Source organism: Mugil cephalus, chromosome 6 (assembly GCF_022458985.1).
Source record: "Mugil cephalus isolate CIBA_MC_2020 chromosome 6, CIBA_Mcephalus_1.1, whole genome shotgun sequence".
In the NCBI taxonomy this organism is placed as follows: Eukaryota; Metazoa; Chordata; class Actinopteri; order Mugiliformes; family Mugilidae; genus Mugil; species Mugil cephalus.
In genome coordinates this window covers 702,909-726,465 of record NC_061775.1, presented here as the reverse complement: position 1 = coordinate 726,465, position 23,557 = coordinate 702,909, and the positions used below count along the sequence as shown (strand labels likewise).

The following is a 23,557-nucleotide window of genomic DNA, read 5'->3' as shown; positions in this document are numbered from 1 at the left end:
AATTTAATTAAATTTTAATTTTAATTTAATTTTTAATTTAATTTAATTAATTTAACACCATTCGACCCTTTTGGTGGGGGGCTCCCTGTCAGATACTGTTGCCAGTAATGTGGGAACACTACTGGGGACTGTCCTATCTCCTTTTCTGTTCACTCTTTACACCTCTGATTTCCGATACAGTTCTGGGTGCTGCCACCTGCATTAGTTCTCTGATGCAGTGGTAGGGTGTATCAGGGATGGAAAGGAGGTGGAGTACAGAACACTGATCACGGACATTGTGGAGTGGTCCCAGGCAAATCACGTACTCCTGAACATGGAGAAGACCAAGGAGCTGGTCATTGACTTCAAGGAAGAGGAAACCAGTGGAGCCCATCACCATCCAGGTCCTAGAGATGGAAGTAGTAGAGCACTACAAGTACCTGGGAGTCCACATGAACAACAGGCTAGACTGGAGGGACAGTGATAAGTGTACAATAAGGCCCTGAGTAGATTCTACTTTCTCAGGAAGCTCAGGTCTTTCAAAGTGTGCAGCAACTAGAGTCTTTCTACCAGTCTGTTGGAGCAAGTGCCTTGTTCTTTGCTGTGGTTTGTTTGGGGAGTAATACCAGCAAGAAAGACATCAGAAGGATTGTAGCGCCCTAAAATGTAATAATTTCCAGAAAATGTAATAACGCCTGAAAATGTAACAAAATATCCTGACTGATATTGTAATAACATTTTTACTGATAATGTAATAGCTTATTACATTTCTGGGAATTTATTACATTTTTATTGCATATGTTCATTTTCAGTCCAGAGTTCTACATTTTGTGTTTTGAAAATCTAAGAATGTTATATACACTGGATTTGAAAAAAACAGAATGACTATTGAACATAATATTACATTATCTGTCAAATATTACATTATTGGTTTTGAAAAGAAAAAAACTCCCGAAAATGTAATAAATTCCCAATAATGTAATGATGTATTACATTGTCAGTAAAATGTTATTACAGTATCAGTCAGGATATTTTATTACATTATTGGTGAAGTTATTACATTATTGGGTTTTATTACATTTTTGATCGAGTCAAGTGCTAATTTTATTACATTTTCAGGCGTTATTACATTTTTAGGAAATTATTACATTTTAGAGTGCTACAAGGATCAACAAATTGATCCAAAAGGACACTGGATAAACTGCTCTCCCTTATGGACAATCCATCCCATCCACTGCACCAAACACTAGAGGGTCAGAGGAGCTCATTCTCCATCACACTGATTCAGCTCCGCTCCCATAGTGAACGCTATAGACCTTATTGTATGCCTTACTACACCTAGCCATATAACAGCTAAGGTTTTTGTAATAATTAAGCTACTATAACCAAGCTTTCCCTTGTGGATCATAGACCTTAATGTTTTTCTCCAATGGTTGGGCTCATTTCTTGAAACAGAAATTACGTTTTTAAAATAACATGGACAAACCTCCAAACCACGTGGCAACTGATCACAACGGAAGTGCCCTTCCCCTGTGTGTCCCCGGTGTATCCTGCCAGATTGCTTTCCACCTATTCCCCATTTCCTGTATGCTTGTATATATTGTCTACGTCTCCCCTTGTCCTGTGAGTGTTTCGTCTGTTCTGACACGCAGTCAGCCCAGCCTTTCATGCCCATTTTTTGCCACAGCTACGAGCTAAGTAATCGTTCCTGTTTATTTTCTTTGTACTTTGTCTCAAGAGATTTTTGGTTTCCCTCCTTAGGAGTGTTTCTTTGTAGAACCTTTACCGTGAATTTTAGTTTGTACTTTTGCCTCATTGGCTGTCCTCCGTTAGGAGTGATTTTTTGTTAAATAAAATTGGCTTCAGCCGTATCTCTCTCTGCGTCTGAGTTCTGTTTGTGTCCCAGCCTGACACACATGCACAATAGTCTGTTCAATTGTCAAATTAGTAAAGAACATAATGCCATTAGTACTATATGTGACTCTCTTGGAACATTTGATGAATTGATTAATTGGCAGTCAGGTGAAACTAGAACTTGACTAATGAAATCAGAGTCCCTGTTCAATGCAATGAACATATAGATACAGTAGAAGATACAGTTTTTCGTGATTGTTTACACACATTTTCTGAAAATATGCCTCATACTGTCAGAACTCTACACACAAATCAAAAGACACACAATGGCCACAACCCCTCATTTCTCCTGCAAAATGAAACTTTACATTCAAAACAGTGTCATTTCTTCTGAAAATTGTATTTTGTTTTCAAATGACACAAATCATCATATGAATAGACATTTATAAGAACCAGTTGAACACTGATGTGCTCAATGTAAAACTATGATAAATGGAAAACACTTCTTCTCCATTCATTATAGTGACTTAGGCCTTTTTTTGTTCAGTGTTACACTTACTACAAACAGTACATAAGTGTGTTGTAAAATATTTTAGAATATTGTTTTTATTCTCTGAACACACAAATACATTGTAACAAATATATTTTATTTTCCCCACAAAAACAATGTGCACAGTACACAGAAGAATTTACTGTATACAATTACAAGAAGAAAAAAAATGCTGCATTCTCTCTTCTGTTTCGGCCTGGCCACAGCACCTCATTCACATCACAAGCAATGTTTTCTTGGCCAAGCAGTGGGGAAATATCAGCCATGAAAAGCATCAACTGCAGTTTTTCCACAAGAGTCTTCCATAGCTTGGAGAAGGGGTATACGCGTTTGAGGATTTCAGTCATACACTATCCATTTCCAGGCAGAAAAGAATTCCTCATTAGGATTGAGGGATGGGGAATATAGAAAGTAAAAAGTGTGGGCGGGCAGCAAACCAGAATAGCCCGGTGGAAACTTATGTTGTCCCAAATGACAATGTACCCGAACTGCTCTGGGCCATCTATCTGATCCACTGCAGCCACCTCTAGCTCAAGGACTCTCTGAAACGCACATGACAATATGAGAAATAAACATGGAGTAGTCACTATTGTGAAGCACAATCATGATTACAGTACTTAAATATGTATACAGTTTTTTTTACTACTATGACCCGTTCAATACTTTTAACGCTTTTTCAAAACTCTTCACAGTTACAACATCCACCTGTGTAGGCTATACAATTAACACAATTCTTCTGACGCAAAATACACACATTTTACATGTTTAAAATTAGTTTTAACTCCTTTTACACACAAGCTCAATCAAGACCAAAACAGTAGATGTTGCTGATGTTGCAAACTAGTGTGGTTTTATCAAAATACTTAACACAATCACTCACCCAAACTGCAAAAATTGTCCCAAAAAACAAAACTCACGTTGTCCCATACAACGTATCGGTTTCTTTGATGGTCTGCATCACTCATACACTCTGGTGGTATGAGAAGGTTTTGGAGTCTGTCCAGAAATGTGAGAATAGGGGCTGTGTTGCAAGGTCTAAGGTTGGTATATATATATATATATATATACAAACAATGAAGGACAATGAAGAAATTTCCCCCACAGTAGAGTAAACTGTACAGGAAACTTGTACAGTTAGTTTATGACATCAGCCAATTATGAACTGGTGTAACCCAACTAATACACTATGACATGGGGTGTACTACATAGTGTAAAAAGATTGGTTTGGTTACATACCTGTGCTCCAGTCTAAATGTCCGGATGACAGAGGCGACAGTCAAACGGTTCAAGTTGGGACGTCAAGAAACGCCGCTTGCGCCAAGACAGGACAAACAATAAATTACACCAACGAAATTTCACAAATTCTTGTGGTTGGCTGAAACACTTTCAACATGATTTAAATATCTGTCAGTTATCCCATTTGAAATAAAAACAGAGAGAAAGGGTTAGGGTTGGTATATTGAAATGTTTTTATTTGTTTGGGTTTTGACTTTGCCAGCTGATAAATGACACGTCAGCAACACGTCGGATGGCGCTTCTGAGGAAGACTGAAGTCACAGTCGAAACTGTCAAGCAGGTAACGAACATCTCCTCATATTATGTCCGAAGATAAGAAAATCGTAAACATACACATTTTTCTTTGATTGAAAATATATTTTTTGAAGTGAAAAAACAAAAACAAACAAAAAAACTCTTCAATTCTGAGAAGTCCACAGTGATATATGTACATACCTGTGCCCCTCATTTTCATACTCGCTTTCTCTCTTACTGTGGCGAGGGTCCCCTCTCTATCTCTGAAATACCTGAATTTCACTACAGCCGGTCGACTCTTCCCCTTCCTGTCGTCCCTGCCTTCCTGTCCGATGGTCTCTCTCGATAGCAATGGACTGTGCATGCCCCAGGTTTAAGTTCAGCACCTAGGTGAACACCTCACGGATTTTTGCCTCAGAGACAGCCCAGGTGTCATCAGCTGCCTCCTCGATCCCCTCAAAAACAAGGTTATTCCGTCTAGATTGGTTTTCAAGGTAATCTGCCTTATTTTCGAGGGAAACTAGTCCATCACAAACCAACCTACTGTCAGACACTACAGTATTGTATGGCTAACTTTACTTCTTATTAAAGCTCCTAGTGTTAGCATCTTTTATTTAGCTACATTTATCATAATGAAATGACCTAATACTAACTTAAACTAACTGAAACTGAGGCTAATCCACTTTTCCAAAGGCATACTAGTTCGTATGGATCATTGTCGAGTACAATTGTATTCAATCTGATCTGATAAACCACAGTTGTTCTGGTCTTGCTGTATTTACTGATACATTTCACGTAATTACAGTCAGACAACTGTACACTGACACAAAACTCCCCCTTCAAAAAAATGACAGTCCACACAGTCAGCACAGATTTGGTTCCAACTCTGGTCTTCTCTCAGTGTTGCTACAATCTGCCACGCACTACATTTGAAACTGTCAACCTTGAAGTGATATTTATCATATGCACTGCAAATTCTGACAATTCTGAGTTTTCACTATATTCCACACAGGGTAGGAGTGAAGATGTTTTTGAAAGCAGTAGTGTTGTTTTTGTCGATGACTTTTCTGAAAATGGATGCTACACTGCCTGTTTCACCAAAAACCAAATTGTGAGGGATTGTCTCAGAATTGTGGAATGAATTCTATGACCAATGCACAACAGGAAATGACAGCAGCAGTGAGAGAATGTAGGCAGGATAATTGCTTTTTGAATTTTCTTTAACTGAATACATTTATTTCATTTATTTTCCTATTTTGTATTTATTTCCTTTTATTCAGTTTAGCAGTTCTTGGAGCCCTTTAATGTTTTTGTGAAGTTCAGGCTCAGTTTTCCTCATTTCCTTACGGCTTACTGGCCAAACCATACAGTTTAAAGGCAATGCCAGCAAATACTAAGGAAATGTTTGTAAACTTCTAACTTAAAAGAAAGTAACAAAAATTCCCTGAAATATTCTCTCTGTCATTATTGTGGCATTTAGCAAATAGAAATTATTTTGGTAATCCTAACTGACCTAAAACAGGAGACATTTAGTCTGATTTAACTTCAGACAGTGAGAAAGAAGGTTTGTCTTTTTTTACAGTGTATGTAAACTTCTGGTCTACATAAGGATCAATTTATTGCTTTTACTGGGTAGAAATTGTGTTTGGTTCTTATGGATTATACAGAAGAGAACAGGATGAAACACCAAAGAGATAGTGAAAAGAACCAGGTAAGATTAGAAACAGTCGAAGTTAAGGCCATGTCATAATGCTAAGGTAGCCTCTGTTTTGTCACTGCATTGTAGACTCCACAAGAACCAATCAAGCAATGGATTTACCTCCTGTTAACATGCGTCACAAATATGCTGTTTATTTGCTTTGTTTATGTGCTATACACAACTGGAGATGCATTTTCATGCCAGATGGAACCACAGGTAAAGCTGGATACTTGCTCAAGGACAACGCAGATTGCAAGGTCTAAATGTGGCCTCAATTTGTCAGGGCAGCCTACTTTAGGCATTTAATCATGCGTAATGGATTTAACTTTTGACTGAACTCCAAAGTATGTTCTTCAGTAGTCTCTCTTGGAATTACTTGTACTGATTTTTTGTCTTCATTGTTGTTAGGAATATTGATTAACAAGTGACCCAACTTTGTCAGCCATACCTGAGACAAATTCATTGGACTCACTAATTGTGAGACTAATAGCACCAACACTAACTGGCTGGACATCATTTGATTGCTTTTTGGTCTAAAAAGCCAAGTTATATAAACCGCAATTCCATTTATGAAAGCAATAAATAAATCATCCAATATACGTTATAGTAGGCACTGAATCAAATACTACCATCCAAAAAACCTGGAGGACCCTTTTGTGTGACAAGAGAAAACACTGAGGAACTGTCAACCCCAAGAAAAGTGCCATTTTTCTGCATCCCAGTTCCTATGTTTCCGTGCATAGTTGAGTTTCTTGGCCTTGTTTCCATGTCAGAGGAATGGTTGCAACTCTTCCATGAAGACCACTTCTGGCCAGACTTCTCCAGACAGTAGGTGGGGGTACCTGGGCCCCACCGGTTTCTGCCAATTCTGAGCTGGTGGCACTGCAGGACGCCTTCCAAGTTTCCTTGACTGACCACTGCGTCTACAATCTTACAACATCCTTGACTTTGTGCAACCGTACCTATAAGGACTGATGCTGGTTTGAAGGCAAACACAGTATTGGGTGAAGTAACACCCAGTACTGATTTAACTTAGATTTTTCTTTTGTTTGCTCACTTTGCATTTTGCAAGTTGATCAAATAAACAATCATTATTTATATTGAAAGCATTCTTAGTTTACTGCTGTTTTTTCACACCTGCCTAAAACTTGTACATGGGCTTGAAATTGCTAGAACCGTGTCCATTTTCAAGTGTCTTGATAAACATGTCTGGTAGTTTTTATGCCCATAGCTTAGCTTTTTTTCAGATCCTCAGAGGGAGTTAATGGTCCCTAGGACTATTAAGGGTACTCTGTGAAAAATGACAATAAATAACCTTGAATCTTAAACAAATAATGTAACTCTTTGTATTTTCTAAATGTTACATTTTCACTGAAAATTAGCACAATAAAAACTAAACACACATCCTGTTATTACAACACTGTTTGATTTTAATCTACAACAACGTCTGTGATATTCAAACACAACTCTACACAGCTCTGATAGCAGCTAAGACAATTAATGAGAATTCAAAGATAAAAACTCAGCCAGGGGGAACAGAGCAAAGTCATTATAAATACCTTTAGCAGCTGTTAACATCTGTGTTGAGCCTAGGTAAAACTGTAAATAAGTTAACTACTGAGAATAATTTATACATTTTGCAATCTAAAGCTGATAATTTATTTGACAGTTGAATATTTGAAGTAAGTGTACCCCTGAAAATTAAATACCAGCATATAAATCAATGTAATAAATGCTTTGTTTTTGCTAATGGCTGTCCCTCAATCATGTTTGTTTTTCAAGAAGCAATCCAGTCAAACTAGTGGCTCTTGTAGCAGAAAGTAAAAATTACACTACACTGAAACTGCTCTATACTAGTTTATGTAGTCATAAAACAGAAAAGATTTGGTTGGAATGTGTGTCCCACTTCAGAGGCCGCTTGGAAATGTCTGTCCTTTAGAGGGCTACAATTTCCTTAGCAGTTCAATACTTGGCCTCACAGAGACCACTGTTAACAGTCAACTCATAAAAGTGAAATTTTAAGAGTTAAGTTGTTTGATTTTGTCCACATAAATCTGTATTATGTCTATTTGTGTGATAACAAGCAGAATAAATGTATGACTTATGACTACAAGTTTACAAAACCTGATGTGTAAAAGGGGAATGTAGAGTATTAGAAAGAGTACATAGATCATGACAACTCTGCCACTCAAATGTAAACAACTGCTGGACACTTTGGAGTGTGACAGTCTTATAATATACTCCATTCAGATGTTGGGACTTCACAGCAGGTAACCTCTAGATTGGGACACAAATAAATAATGTTTTAAATTGAATTATGTAGTAGTGTTTATGGTAATGTATTTATAAATATAACTAATATTATTGTAGAGTTGCCCAACAAAATTTAGTCAAAGCACCGACAATCAATAAAAGTTCTTACTGTGTGTATGATGACGACCTCTTGAATATATCATCTTCCCTCGACACTTATTTGCTTTGTTTAAATGGAGGAGACTTTGAGAGCAGTGTCAAAGAAAGAGAAGATCTAATAATGTCTTTTGTTAGGTTCCTGAGTAAATGCAACCTTAGAGTGACAGCGGGCATCATTTAAAAAAAAAACAAAAAACAAAACAAAACAAAAAACAAAAAAAAACGTGTAATTTCAGAGTGGCTCCATGAATGACTTGAGATCAGTAGTCATGTATTTACAGTATAGTGTAACAGTCTGGAAGGGTAAATGCAGAGAGAGATCCTTGAACAGTGGACAGTGGAATTTTCTCTCTTCTTCATCCTCTTCAAGGGTCTAGAAGAAGTGTTCAAGTCAACACAGAACAACCAAACAAAAAGCTCACTTCAATGACTGTGACACCACAGCTGAGTTACTCTCAAACATGCTGATCCCAAGTCAGAACTGTTTACTGCTGCAAAATGTAGCTAACCTTGGTAATTTATACCATGGCAGATGTCAGCATTTTGGAACGTAGGTCAGACGTAGAAAAGTCGTACCCTGGAAGTACTGACGTGAAGGTCATCATCGTAGAACTTGGTCTCAATTATCACGTTACCACTGGAATACAAAGACGCATGTCAACTTTAAATGATAAATGAAATCTTTCAAACAATTTCAAAAAACCTTCTCTCTAGGAATATGTGAAGTTCTATGGAATAATCTACTTTGAATAATATTTTATGTCTTATGTGTAATCTTTTTCCTGGGTGTTTAACTATCCAACTATACAGTTTGACATTTTTAGTGCCATTATATAGGTTATATTAGAATGCACATAAACACAGAAGAAAGAAAACAATCACCAAGAGGAAACTCACGTTAAAACGTTAGCTGGCATCATCTGAGACTCTGGAGCTGCCTCTATCAGAGATTGCCATGTGTTGGTGGAGTTGGGGATTACAAAACCAAACTCAAAGAACCATTCTGTACAGAGACACACACAGAGAAAAAAAAAAGCTCAGTGGTGTATAACATAATCCCAATGCCCTTTAAAATATATATGTGGCAGTAATGTATTTGTTAAATGTGGCTGCAGCATGTTAAATACGTTACTTTACATGAGTTGACACACCCCAACCATGTAGCTTTCAGCTAGCAACAACCACAACTGATGCAATGAGTAGCTTCTCATTTTCATGAGGAAAGACACAACCCGTGGTCGTGGAAAAGATGTTCGTTTGAGAAGAGTCAAATCATTAGCTGCATCCAGCAAAGAAAACACCTAAGGAGACTGAAGCAGAGATGACTTAGGGAGTATTCACACAAGGAAAGTCCAATAGTTCACTTGCTTTGGTCCGGACCTTTGGTTCGGTTTGTATTCAAATTGCAATTTTTGACAAGTGGACCAACACTGTAAACAGACCCACATGTGTCCCATAGCCGCTCAGTCACTGGATAAAAATGGTGAAGTTTTTTCACTTTAAGCCGACACTGCGTCGGAGTCCGGGTAAAGCCTGCCTCGCACATTCTCTTGGCGATTTGGTCATAGACGTCAGCATTTTTGCTGATGTGCGTCAAGCAGCTGATATATGCCCTCCTCCAACCATATATCGAGGGGGCAGTACTTTCTTTTGTGCCCCGCGTTGACCCACGGCTCATTCTTGGTATAAATAGAAAAGAATGAATCAATAACAATAATAATGCACTGGATTTATATTGCGCTTTTCCAGATACTCAAAGCGCTTATAATTATATTATACACATTATTCATTTGCTCACACAGTCACACCCTGGTAATGAACGGAAATGTGGCTGCCAGTTTACGCCTACAGCCTCCGACCACCACCAACATCACTCACTTGCAATCATACACCAGGGAGCATACACCTGGAGACAAGGTGGGTTAAGTGTCTTGCCCAACAACGCAACGGACAGACTAGGGATAGGGCGGAATTGAACCTTTCAGTTATTGGACGACCCATTGGCGGTTTTACACAGGGGCCAACAGGGGCCAGTGCCCCTGTAAAATTGTTCCTTGCCCCTGTTGCAGCCCCTGTGCTGAACGGATAATAGATTTATTAATTTCTTACGGCAGCATGCGGTGGCTCGAAGACTGGAACTAATGGGACAGAGCGTTCTACACGGACTTCTTGAAGTGCCACACACACAATGTTACCCGCTTCTGAAAGACCGGCAGCGCGAATTTGGAACTGTTGAAAGCAAACAGCCAGCAGCCCTGCATGGACTACTGCAAAGAGGCGAAGGTTGGGAAACGATTCAATTTCGTAACGTCAGTGGCGAAATAACGGCACATTTTCGTGTTTTACCGTTGTTTACTACAATGATAAAATTTGTTTTTATTGTGCTCAATCACAGCGTGGTCTTGTTATGTTTGTGAATAAGCAAAGCTATTGAAGTTGGTAAACATGATGTCATGCTCAGGAAATGTAGCATGTAGCCTACTTGTTCAATGAAAAACTCAAATGGCCTTCTGAGATGCAGATGCTACAATCCTCTTTTCTTTTTAGTAGGCTATCATCATGAGCAACAGAGCAAGAAGGACATTATTTTTTCTTTCTATTTTTTTCATTTTTTTCATCCTTACTGTACATAAGGAAAGAGTGAGATGATGAGTGTGATTTAGACCTAGATAAAGATAGTGTGATTGTACATTTAAGTCTGATGCTGTGAAAAAGAACTCTGTGTGTAGCTAAATGCTTAGATTAAAAAAGTGTCATTGTGCAGATAAAAGTTTTATTTTATGCAAAAACAGAAATCTTATTTTACAAAAAAGACAAACATGGTTTCAAGGTTTATTGAGCACATTTTATTTTATGTTTGTCTTATTATATTAATACTTAATGTATTTTGTTTTGGTTTTAAATAAACTTAACTCAACATTTTGAACGCTTCAATATTGTCCTGTTTTGTCCTTATATGTGCCCCCTGAAAAAACACTGGCCCCACCTCGGGCCCCCTGGTAATTTTAATCTAGAACCGCCACTGTGACGACCGCTCTACCTCCTGAGCTACTGCCACTCCTGGGATGCCCTACAGGTGTCGGGATTTTGTGTGTTGTATTGATGATTTCAAAGGCAGGGTCAGTTTTTCCATAAGATATTAACAACATTAAAAGGTAATGTTGTCCTGAAAACATCCCCCTTGTGTGTATGGTGAATTGTTACAAACGGAAGCCCATTTAATACAAAAAGGTGCTCAGATGTTGCATTTAGGTTCGGAAAAGATTCGGATTGCATTCACAGAACAAACGAAGCGTACCAGGGTTCTGGTGTGGACCAAACAAGTGAACCGAGTCCCAGCTGCAGAGGTGGTCTCGGTTCACTTGTTTAGTCTGCTGATTTGTATTCACACCTGATTCACACCTACCCAAAAGGTCCTCACCAGAGAAAAGGTCAGTTTTTAAGCATTGACTGTATACTAGGTTTCAAGCGGACTAATCGAGTTAGAACCGGCCAACCGTTAAGAACTGGCCAATGCATTATTAAAAACTGGAAGGATGGTGGGTAACCATCATCTTTGAGGAAGAAATGTGGTTGGAAAAATATCCTGATTGATTGTGATCGGCAATCACTTAAACGTTTGGTGAGATCAGGCAGAACTCAGGGCTATGTTTAATAGTGAAAGTTAGAGCATTCCCACACAGTTCCTACAAGGGAAATCAATGGATTGGGAGTGAACAGCTGTGTAGCCTAAAAAACACTAGTGAGGTTAACCGGAATTGGTAGCAACCTGGTAGTAACTTAGGTAGCTGATTAATGTGCTCTGGAAAGGTTGCCAAGGTTCCATGGGTCCTACCTAATCAGTAGTGCAGCTTTTAACATAGCATTTGGATGTAACAAAGGGCAAGATGCCATAAAAATAGTAAGGCACTGTTGTTGTTGTTTAAAAATAAAGGTTCTATGTGTATCTTGAAATCTTAGATTTTTTTTTTATTTAAACACATTAAAAATATACTTGTACAAAAAAATCCTTGAATCGTTTATTAATTTATTTTTTGTCTCGAGCATTCGTTAAATCATCAATTTCGTTTAAGTAGTCACTTGCGTTCCACCCCGGGGGTCGTGTTCTACACGGACTGTAAACTGTGACGCACGGGAGGCTCGAGTCAAAAAGTTGACGCTACGGAGGACAGCGAAGAGACCGTCCGAAAACGGCAAAAGATGTCTAAAGTTTGGGATCACTTCAAACTGAAAAAAAAAGACAACCTCGTGCACATTGTGTACTGCATAACTGAACTGACCTACCACAACAGCACTTCGTCGACGCTTCAACTAGTGATGGAGAAACCGAAGCTTTCTGAAACACTATATCAATCTGAAGGAGTTGTGTTGAAGTGGTTCAGTGTTTCAAAGTATTAGATACAATTAAATGTAGTGACATCTGCTGGATAAAAGTATACATAGCAGTCACAGGAAACGACAGTGTGAAACCGTGAGGCACTGTTTGACAATAAAGGATCTACAGTATGACCATTTTGAAATGCTTGATTTATATTCTTTCAATAAAACAATTGTATGCTTGTGTGGTTGCACCTTCATATAATACTGTATGTTTTAGATATTGGGTGATTGATAGAAATACAAAATAACAAGAGTGAAATACTTTTGCAACTACGGAGTGTGGTGAAAATGGTTGTATAAAATACTTCTTTCTCCGTATGTGTGCTTAGAAGGGCTGGACTGGCCATCTGGCATACCGGGCAATGCCTGGTGGGCTGATGCACATCTTTGGGCCGACCAAGGACTGTCATAATTAAAAAAAAAAAAAAGTATATTGTTTTTAATCGACTGCAACGGTATCTGAGACACGAAACGTGGCCCATTGGTTGATTTTCTTGAAGAACATTGAACTAGTCCAATGAAATCTCTCTGCTCTCGTTGGTTATTGGATGTGTACACTAAACAGTAGTCTATCTGGGGAAATTGTAGGCTTATATGTAAACGATCAACCTAGGAAATTATTATAGGCTACATTACTAATTTTATTTAGTCAGACTTAAAACATTCATAATACACAGTCAGATCTGCATAATAATAGCAGCTTATAGGGTTTTGTGCACAACCTTGTTCTACCTTGTGTGTGTGTGTTTATGTATGAACTGCCTTTATAGCCTGTGAGTAGTGAAAGAGCGTATAATTTTTTAAAAAAAAATTTAACATGGTTACTCTCTTCCATGTAGGCTTCTGCACTTTATTTTAATTTTTGAAACTTCACAATGTGCACATACATCCTCTTTTTGGTCCCAGTCCAGCCCTGGTGCTTAGTATGTATGTATGTAGTAGGTATGCAAGTCAATATATGTATAATAGTGTGAATGCCTATGTGTCAATGTAAGTATGTAAGTTAATCTAATGTTATACTACTTGTACCTAAAACCTCGCTCTCTCGTTCTAAATCAATGACGTATGCAAAACTCACCTCTCAAAAACCCACAATATTTTGAGGAATTGTGACTATTTATATACATTCTGAGATGGTAAACCCCGCCCTGAATTCAGTACGGCGATACACGTGTGACGTAATGAAGCTGCATTTGAATAATAATATATATAAAAAGAGTAAGCAAATAAAATGTAATAAATAAGTAAATAAAAATATTCGCTGGATAGACCAATAAAAACAATAAATACATGAATAAACAAAATAAGTAGAGTATTAGTCAAGCACATGTGAATCAAGCTAAAATAGACATTTAAGATTTAAGGTTAAGGCTAAAAGCTAAGCTAAAAAGGTGGGTCTCGAGTTTCTTTTTAAAAATATCAACACTCCAGCAGGCTGTTCCATAGACGTGGGCCATAAAACTGACAAGATGCCTCACCATACTTCTTTGTCTTAACTCTACAAACCACTAGAAGGCCGCTACCAGAGGACCTCAGGGCTGCCAGGAGCTGATATGGTTAAAGCAGATCTGATAAATATGAGGGACCAAGGCCATTAAAACATTTATAAACCTATAAAAGAACCTTAAAATTGATCCTGAAATACACAGGGCGCCAATGCAGCGATCTTAAAACTGGTGTAATATGCTCTCTCTTTCTGGTCTTCGTCAGCACATGTGCCGCTGAGTTTTGAAGTAATTGTAAAGGATTTATATTTTTTTGGGAAGACCGGAAAGGAGAGCATTATAATAGTCAATACGACTGGAGATAAAAGCATCCATCAGCGTCTCCGTGTTTGCTCGAGAGAGAAATGGCCGGACTCTTGCTATGTTCTTGAGGTGGTAAAATCCAGTTTTTACTATTACCAGGGCTGGACTTTTACTATTACTTTACTATGTGAGGGATAAAACCAAGCTCAGAGTCAATAATAACGCCCAGGTTTTTACCTGTTCTGAGGGAGACACAGACATTGTCCGTACTTTTGGTAAAAGTTTCTCTCTCTGAGCCTGAGGATAACTAAAACCTCAGTTTTGTCCTGGTTGAGCTGTAGGAAGTTCTCTTCCATCCACGTCTTATTATCTAAAATGCAGTTAAAAAGGACATCAATCGGTCCTGGGTCATCAGGAGACACAGCGATGTATAGCTGTGTATCATCGGCATAGCTGTGAAAACTTATTTTGTTAATTTAATTATCAATAATTTCATTGTCTAAACTGATCCTCTTCAGAAGAGGCCTGACCAAGATTGTCTTATAAGCACTTGGGAAAACTCCTGTCTGAACAGAATAATTTAAAATATTCAAAACATCCTCAGCTAAAAAACTGCCAAGAGATATAAGAAATGGTGTAGGAATCGGATCTAACAGGCAGGTTGCTGGTTTTAACTGAGAGATAACTTCTCCAGCACCTTAGCATCAACCAGGACAAAACTATCCAGTGTTTACTTACATAAAAACATAGGTTCAGCTGTAATAAAACAAGATTGAGAATGACTAAAAGCTGACCTCATAATTATTTTCCTGCTGAAGTGAGCTGCAAACTCCTCACATTTGATGTCTGTAGACATCCTGCCAGACATGTTAAAAACTGGGTTGATTAGTCCGTTGGGGGCGGCTATGGCTCAGTAGGTAGAGCGGATTGTCCATGAACCGAAGGGTTAGCGGTTCGATCCCCTGAGTGTGCCATATGCCGAAGTGTCCTTGAGCAAGATACTGAACCCCCAGTTGCTCCCAGTGCAACTGGCACTGGTGTGTGTGAATGTGTGTGTGCTTGTGTGAGCGAATGGGTGGATGTGTCTCTGACTGTAAAAGCGCTTTGAGTACCTTTGAGTAGGTAGAAAAGCGCTATATAAGAGCAAGACCATTTACCATGATGGAAAAAAGTGTTCTGGGGTTATTATGGGTTTCACTGATAATGTTTGAAAATGTGCCTGTCTTGTTTCCTTTATTGTCTTATTGTAGTTTTTTAGTTCTGACTTTAGAATATGGGGGTTTATTTGTAATTTGTTCTTTCTTCATTTCCTCTCTGCAACCTGACACTTTCTTTTTAATTGTTTTATTTCTTCATTAATCCATAGAGATGTTGGGTTGCAGGTGCGTTTTTTAGTTTTTAATGGAGTGACTTTGTCGAAACTATGTACAATAAAATCACAAGCCGAGGATAAAAAGTCTGCAGGAATGTCACTTGAAATAGCAATAAAATTAGCAGCCACCTCAGTAGTAAAATAGCGTCTCCTCACAGTTTCCTCTGGAATATCATCATCATGTTTAAAACCACTGACACTAAAAAAGACATAAAAATGATCAGAAAAAGCTAAATCTAAAACAGAGGAGATGTGTGTGTTGACAGACCAGAGGTAATAACCAAGTAAACTGAGTAAAATTTATACAGTTAAGAACATTTAAAAAATCAGCTGCAAGAGAGTCTGATTTATTGTCGACATGCAAATTAAAATCACCTAAAATAATAATCTGACTGAATTTGCTGTGGATAATGGAAAGAATTTCTGAGAAATCTGAGATAAAAGAGGGGCAATGTTTGGGAGGTCTGTAAACACACATGCAAAGTATAGGTGGGCTGTTAAAAACAATGCAGTCGGTGTGGCAGGCAAAAAAGGGAATTGGGAGGGGACGGGCACATAGACATCGATACCTAGGCTGCATTGAGCCCTGAATCTTATGTCAACGTCGCCGCCATCTTGGATGTGGCAAAGTGGAGCGATCGGAGAAGATTCCTCATTCAATTTTATATGTAAGTGTACCAACTGGTTTACAGTACAAACCAGATCTCACGGCATTACCTTTCACAGGTAAGAATTAAAAGGGAGTTCAATGGGTCGAACTGTTGGTAGTTGCAGTTGATTTTGTTTAAATATGCCAATTTGTTATTTTATGGGTTGTTGTTTGGATGGTTGCGCAAATCTAGCTAACGGCCGTTAATGTCGGCCATCACTTATCGCTAATATGTATGAATATTATTCGGGTAACTGTAAATGTGGTGTTTGTATGTGTTTAAGGGGGCTGGAATAGCGCTCCTTCAGCCAGATAGTTCCAGACCATCTTCCGCCATCTGATGGTGCAGTGCGGTGTGTTTCCAAGCACATCAGGAAATGTGGGAGGATGAGACCATCTCCCTGTCTGCTATTATTATTGTTGCACTCTTAGCACTTACCTGTTTTGTGAAATGTCAGCTTTTCCAAAGTATGTTTTATCTTTATTAGTTTAGTTATTTTAAAAGGACATGTAGGAGACTAAAGGACATTTAGTTCTTTTTGTAAGGCATGCAGCAAAACCATGGAGACTTCACGATGGAGCCATGTATCAGATCTATCAAACAACTACTAATTATGCTTGAATATGATCAGTCAAAATCTAACTCTACAAGCAATTATTCACACTTGAAATTTATGTTGGAGCTGGTGGACTGGAATAAGTATGCCTGGTACAAAGGTTGTTAAATAAAAAGTTTTTTATTAAATAATTATTGAAAAAAGAACAAGTGTGTGTGTGTGTGTGTGTGTACAAGAAAAAAAATTAATAGTAATAACAATAAAGAATATACATTGTTATTGCCATACATAATATATTATTATATTATTAATACATAACAATAATAATAGTAATAATAATAATAATAATAATAATAATAATAATAATGTTAAAAAGAATAATAAGAACAAACTAGAATAATAACAGCAGTGTGCATGTTAACAAACAAAAACCATTAATAAACAAAGCGGGGCAACGAAACCATAAACACACAGAGACGGCCCTGGAAAAGGGGAAAGAATGTCCTCACAGCCGCCTCACTCAAGACTGCCTGGAAAAGGGCTCCTGCATGTGTCTCAGGACAAGGCTAAAAGCTGGTGGCATAAATGGACATTTTAGTATTAGCAGTTGTGGTAGTATTTTGGTAATGTTTTAAAACCTAACAATCAAAATAACTTTACATAATGTCACCTGACAACAAAAGGTTAACGGACTTTAGTGAAATTATCACGTTAATTACCTCACGGTAGCCTCCGTTACCAAGCTTTCAGTTAGGTCCCTAAATTCGTGACATTTTTAACATCAACATCGACATTTAATTCAAACCAAATGTAAAAATAAGGATGTCTAAGAGTATACCTCTGATAGCTAATGCTTAAAAATGTAAAAAACTTTTAAAATGCCATTATTTCATCAACTTACCAGTAATTGTTCTTGACAAGCAATTGAGATCAACGGAGCTCCGTCCCTTACTATTCGTGAATCCATAACCGGGAAGTGTCGTCCGCCATTTTTTTACAATGGGAGTCAATGAAAGTGTCGTAACTCTGTTTTACTCTATAGCTCTGGTGTGGGGCAGATTGGACAGCATGATGTATGTTCAGTGTTAGCATTCGGATACCCAGAAAATTGTGGCGAGGTCCATCGGCTCTAAACAGCGAGGGACAGTTCCAAAACGGGTTAAAATTGGCTAAAACCAACATCATGCGCCCTGCAGGCAGATTGGAGCCATGTGTGTAAACTGAGGAGCCTGCTAAATAATCTGCTCCACAAGACAAAATGATAAAAATGGTAAGCTTGCCCTCCGTTAAAAGACTAAAAAGGTTTTCAGAATCCCTTTTAGTCACCTCTGACTGCCTGCGCACAGTGACATTGGTGCCCACATGTACCACCACCGGGTTAGCGTAACGTAGTGTAGCGTTGGAGCTCGATGAGGGATTCCCTGTTGGCTTGGGTTTAGGAAGCCCACTGGAGTGACAGCGCATGGCCTCCTTCTCCTTCAAGCTGCCAACTCGAAATCCAGCAGTGGCCAATAGGGGGAAAGCACCAGTGTCAGCAGGCGGCCATACAGCCAGGACCTGACCTGAAAACGGAGCCACTGGATCAGCGTCTGGATGGCCCGTCAGTGTGTCATCCAATAGGACTGCAAACCGGTTAGATAGCCCGGGCGTGGAGGAGAGGCAAAACCACTGGAACCCCGACTTCGACCACGGACCACCACCTCGGTCAAGGAGGGCTGGCAGTCAGGCGTGGAGCAGGAGGGTCGTGGACAGGCAGAGGGGTCCCTCGCCATGGTGTCTTGGAGGGCTGAGTTTAGCAACATCAGCTGTTTGGACCGTGAAGCTGAACAACATCAAGTCCTTCTTCTTTAGTTCATCAGAGAGCCTGCAGATATCTTCCTTAACGTCAGTATTTTTTAAATTTGCTTTTCTCAGTGGTATGTCCTCATTTGCGGTCATGACAGGCAATGTTTGTTAGCATAGCCACCGGGGCTACAGCAGACTCGGTCAGGTGGTAGCCCAGCAAAAGATAAAATCAACAGTGTATGTTGTTTAGATTTTTTTAAAGAGTCACGAGAGACTGAATGACTGGATAAAAGGAATCAGTAAAACAATTGAAAAAGTTAAGTTTGGATCGCTGAACAATCCAAAATGAGAACTCTAGCCGAGTGACAGGTGAGGTCAGCGGAAGCGGAAGTTCAGTACAGTACAAATCATACAAATGTCTGTATCTTCAAGCCTCTTCTTTACTGATCCAAGTCAATCAATTCACAAATGGTGGAAATGGAGAAGCAGCTGGAAATACTTAAGCAGAAACACAAGACTACAAAGCCGACCAATCACAGCTCTTGAGCTCTGTGTAGTTACATTTCTGGGGAGGTGCGCATTAGCGGTGCCGCAAGTTCTGCGCACTAGAGATGAGCGATACCACTATTTTTTCTTTCGATCTGACACCAAGTGATACCAAGGCTAATATCCTGATACCCATATTGATATTTTCAGATGTCAATTTGTGTATATGAAAATTATGCCTTACAATGAACATTTGTGAATATAATCATTAAAAAAATATTTTTTTAAGTCTGTATAAGTTAAACAAGCTGTAAAAATATAAGACTTCTCTTTAATCAGAGGAATTAAAGATAATCTGCGCAAATCAACAAGTCAACTTGTTGATGATCCAAATGACTTGGATAAAATTCTTTTTGGACCAGACAAAGTGGTCTTCAGGTTGGAACTTGATAGAACTTAAACTTTGACAACAAAGGTCACATTCTATATTCTCAATATTTTCCCATTTATACGTTTTTGGTAAGAGACAACAGCATGTTGTTGACATGATCTAAGTGTGATGGGCACTGTGATGTATTTTCACTAGGTATGGGCGGCTGTGGCTCATAGGTAGGTCCACTAACTGAAAGGTTAGTGGTTCGATCCCCGGAATGTGCCATATGCTGAAGTGTCCTTGAGCAAGACACTAAACTCCCAGTTGCTCCCAGTGCAACTGGCACTGGTGTGTGAATGTGTGTGTGCTTGTGTGAGCGAATGGGTGGATGTGTCTCTGACTGTAAAAGCGCTTTGAGTACCTTTGAGTAAGTAGAAAAGCGCTATATAAAAGCAAAACCATTTATATACCTGGATGTTGCCTGTCTCTCTGAATTTAAGGGCGTCCTTCATAGACGTGTGTCTCAGGTGTTAATTGACACCTTTTTTTGCGGTCACTTGAACCATAGTCACTAACAAAATAAAAAACATTAAATATGGTATCCACATTGCAACTTGTTAGCAGTCTATTCTTCCTCTTCATTGTCACTTTTGGGTTGGGTGCTATGTAAGCACTTTTGAATGACTTGTCTGTGTTTTTGCAGATTACCTTCTAGACACTGCCCCTTGAAGAAAACTTTCTGCTCCAGTCTGAACTTCTCCAGTTTCTCAGAGGAAGAAAAGTTCAGTTCTCTGGACACCGCTTTACACTTTAGGATCTTCTTCGGAACACGAGCTGAAGACAGAGTAAGACGCTATCATTAACTATGACTATGAACTATGACAACATCAAGTTTCAATCAATGTGTACAATCAAGGTTAATTTGCAAGGCTACAAATTAACTTAAATTGTGACTTACTGATAGTATTTCATAGTCATCAAAGTCAACCACAGTATTTTTGGTTACACACTGAAAAAAATAACTCGAGATTTACTTAAAAAATATATTGTAAGTATTTGCACGCAAATTATTTAAGTAAAATTTCATGTTGCAATATCAAGTAACACTCACTTGCAAGTATCAAATAAATTTTACTTACCATAAAACATAACAGTTGTGAAAATATTAAGTAAGATTTACTTAATTACATCTAAGTTTTAAGTTATATGTATTTAAACAAATTAAGTAAAGTCTACTTGTTTTTCATAGACAGGAACATCATTTAACTCAAAATTTTAAGTAAACTTTATACATCTGTAATATGTGCTGTTATGAAGTAATTTAGTAGATTTGAAATAACTGGCTACTGTGATGAAAAAAGTTGTTAACTCAAATTAGTGCAGACTGGTGAAAATATAGACAATTTGTTATGAGTATCGATACTAAACGGACACATTTGGTATCCAAAGTACACAATAAAATCAGCATCCCCAAATTAACACTGTAAGAGTTGATCTTAACACTTTTAAAGTCTCTATATGGGTCCACACCTCAGTGTTAATTTAACACTTTTTCCAGTGTTGGTACCTTTATACTAAGTTAGTGTAAATTTGACTTTTTGTAGTTAAATTTAACACACTCCCTAACACCAACCAGTGTTAGTTTTTAACACTTTTATGTAGTGTTAGCAATTAATTCTCTCAGAGGACTATTTCTTAACTACACAAGTGTTACCCCCATAACACTTAAAAGGTGTCAATATAATTCTTATATAATCCAAAAAAACAAAAAATAAAAAAAAAATAAAAAAAAACTTGGAAAATACACTTTACTAAAATAAAAGGGCACTCATGTTTGGCAGTTCAAAAACATTTATCACAAATTTAAAACAGAACAGTAATAACTTGCCTGCGAAATGACTGTAGTTCATGCTACACCTTTCTCTGTGATCCTGCATGTAACGTACGGAGAGCCAGCCCTACTGTGCGCATGCGCCGTGCATGCGTTTCAAAACGCCACACTTTAAAAGTAAAGTTTATGTAGTATTTCTAGGTTTATGTACATACAACTATTAAACATTTAAATTGTATGAGGAAACCTAAGTAAAACTTACTCTTCCCCCATAATTCATGTATTACATTAATAAAATGTTTAATTTTACTTAAGAAACTCTACTTCTTACTGAATCTTAAAAATACAAGGTAGAAATTATGACAGTTACTCTAATAGAGTTAACTTCACCAAAAAGTCACTTTTTTCAGTGCATTATTCCTTTAAGATTTGTAGTCTGCCTCTCTAGGACTTGGAACTTATTAAATGTTAAGCTTGTAATGTTTTTATATATATATATATATATATATATATATATATATATATCTGAATTGTCCAGGTTATAGACCACATTAAAAGTGTAAACAGTTCTGAAATTATTAATTATGGTCTTTTTACATCACAAAAAGATAGCATTTAAAAGGGGTGTGTAGACTTTTTATATCCACTGTATATGTGCATAAACATATACATACACACAGGCATGTTATAGTGAATATTATTAAATATGCACAGCATAGAACATGCAGTATTCTATATTTCCAAGAATGCAGATGACTTCTAGCTTGGCAGATAGTTAAACAGTTTTACTAAACGTTTTACTAAAGATACAAAAATAAAAAGCAAAATGGTATGTCATAAATGGTCCAGGGATCAAAGTATAATCTGTTTTTCTGTCAAAACCAAAAAAAAAAAACGAAAAAATGGAAACAGCGCCCCCTTGTCCTTTTTTCATTTTAAACCAAAAACGGAAAAACGTTTTTTACTGTCAGTATGAAAAAACGAGATGAGAAACAACAACAAAAAAAAAAAAAAAAAAAAAAATCCAATAACGGTAAATATTTCTTTTTTTGGAATTCATTTTTTCGTTTCTTGTTCATCAATGTGACGGCCGACAGCCCAGAAGCGGAAGAGTAAAAACTTCAAAATAATAGTTTAGCGTGCTGCAACCCGTTCTCATTCCCAAGGCGTAATATACCGACGATTTGGCACGCCCTGGGCGTCTGATACTGACACTAAAGGTGCCCTCCACGTCTGTGTTCCACCACAACTTTGCGCTGTTTTGAGCTTAAGCTTCTGCAGTGATACAGTCTGCCAGACCACCAAGTGACAAAATCCGAATGCATGTTCAGATACATTAACATCAGAGCGAAAAACCGGGTCGACGCGGCATTCCTGTTCACATCAAGCCGCGTCGATAAAATCCCGTTTTTCTCACTCTCTGTGAAAGGGGTTACATTACCCGAACTGCCGCGCGAAAAGCCATCTCCGGATCAAGTAGCCTGACCAATTAAATATTAAAATCAAATTCAGTCCTGTGGCCCCATTTTTCCATTTACTATTTTTGATCTGGGTCTAAAATTGAAATACGAAAAACCAGACATTTTAGCGTTTGTGTGTGTGTGTGTGTGTGTGTGTGTTTAAAAAAACGAAAAACAAAATAACCGTAACTTCCTTTTTTTGATTTTTGATTGACAATTGAAAATAGAAAGAACGAATACACGGATTCCCATTTTTCCATTTCGTATTTTTGATCTGAGTCTAAAATTGAAACATGAAAACAAGGATGATTTTCGTTTTTTGTGTTGTATTAAAAAACGAAAAACAAAATAATCCATCACTTTTTCATCTTTGGATTTTCGACTGACAATTGAAAATAGAAAGAACGAATGATATACAGATTCGTGTATGATAATGTGTCTCACTAACAGCCATTAATGGCTATTAAGGGTAGCACCGCTAGAGACGCAATGCATGATGGGATATCCACCACCCGTTGAGTGACCATCGGATGGTCACTACTTTTTGTAATGCTTTATGAGAAATTTTCAGTGCCTTATTTAGGGCATACAATTTGATCCCTAAGGTTTCGAACACCACCACAAAAAGGTGTAACCCCTATATAGGCTCTGTGTAGGGGTTAGGGGGCGATTTCAGACAGCCTGAGAAAATGTTTACAATACCAGTCAAAAGTTCGGACACACCTTCTCATTCAATGTTTTTTCTTTATATTTCCTACTTTTTACACTGCAGATACATACTGAATACATCAAATGGTCTCAGGCCAGCTGGCAATAGAGGAATGGAAGGCACTCGATCTGTCCTTTAACAGATTTGATTCCACTGCCCCTCCGCCCACTATGAACACCACCA

The 23,557-nt window shown here is 38.0% G+C and overlaps 1 protein-coding gene across 2 annotated transcripts in view; it reads right to left on the bottom strand.

The window, feature by feature from the left end:
• Window positions 1-7,019: 7,019 nt before the first annotated feature.
• pde6d (phosphodiesterase 6D, cGMP-specific, rod, delta) overlaps window positions 7,020-23,557 on the bottom strand; it is a 38,487-nt gene continuing 21,949 nt past the window's right edge. Inside the window, exons 3-6 of one of the 2 annotated variants that reach the window (XM_047587838.1) lie at window positions 20,083-20,208; window positions 8,922-9,027; window positions 8,534-8,661; window positions 7,020-8,397 (exon numbers count right to left, since the gene is read on the bottom strand). In XM_047587838.1, the coding sequence (XP_047443794.1) occupies window positions 8,580-8,661; window positions 8,922-9,027; window positions 20,083-20,208 (314 nt within the window). In that variant the 3' untranslated portion in view covers window positions 7,020-8,397; window positions 8,534-8,579. Of the gene's footprint in view, window positions 8,662-8,921; window positions 9,028-20,082; window positions 20,209-23,557 lie in introns of both variants that reach the window. The other variant, XM_047587837.1, reaches the window with a different exon arrangement.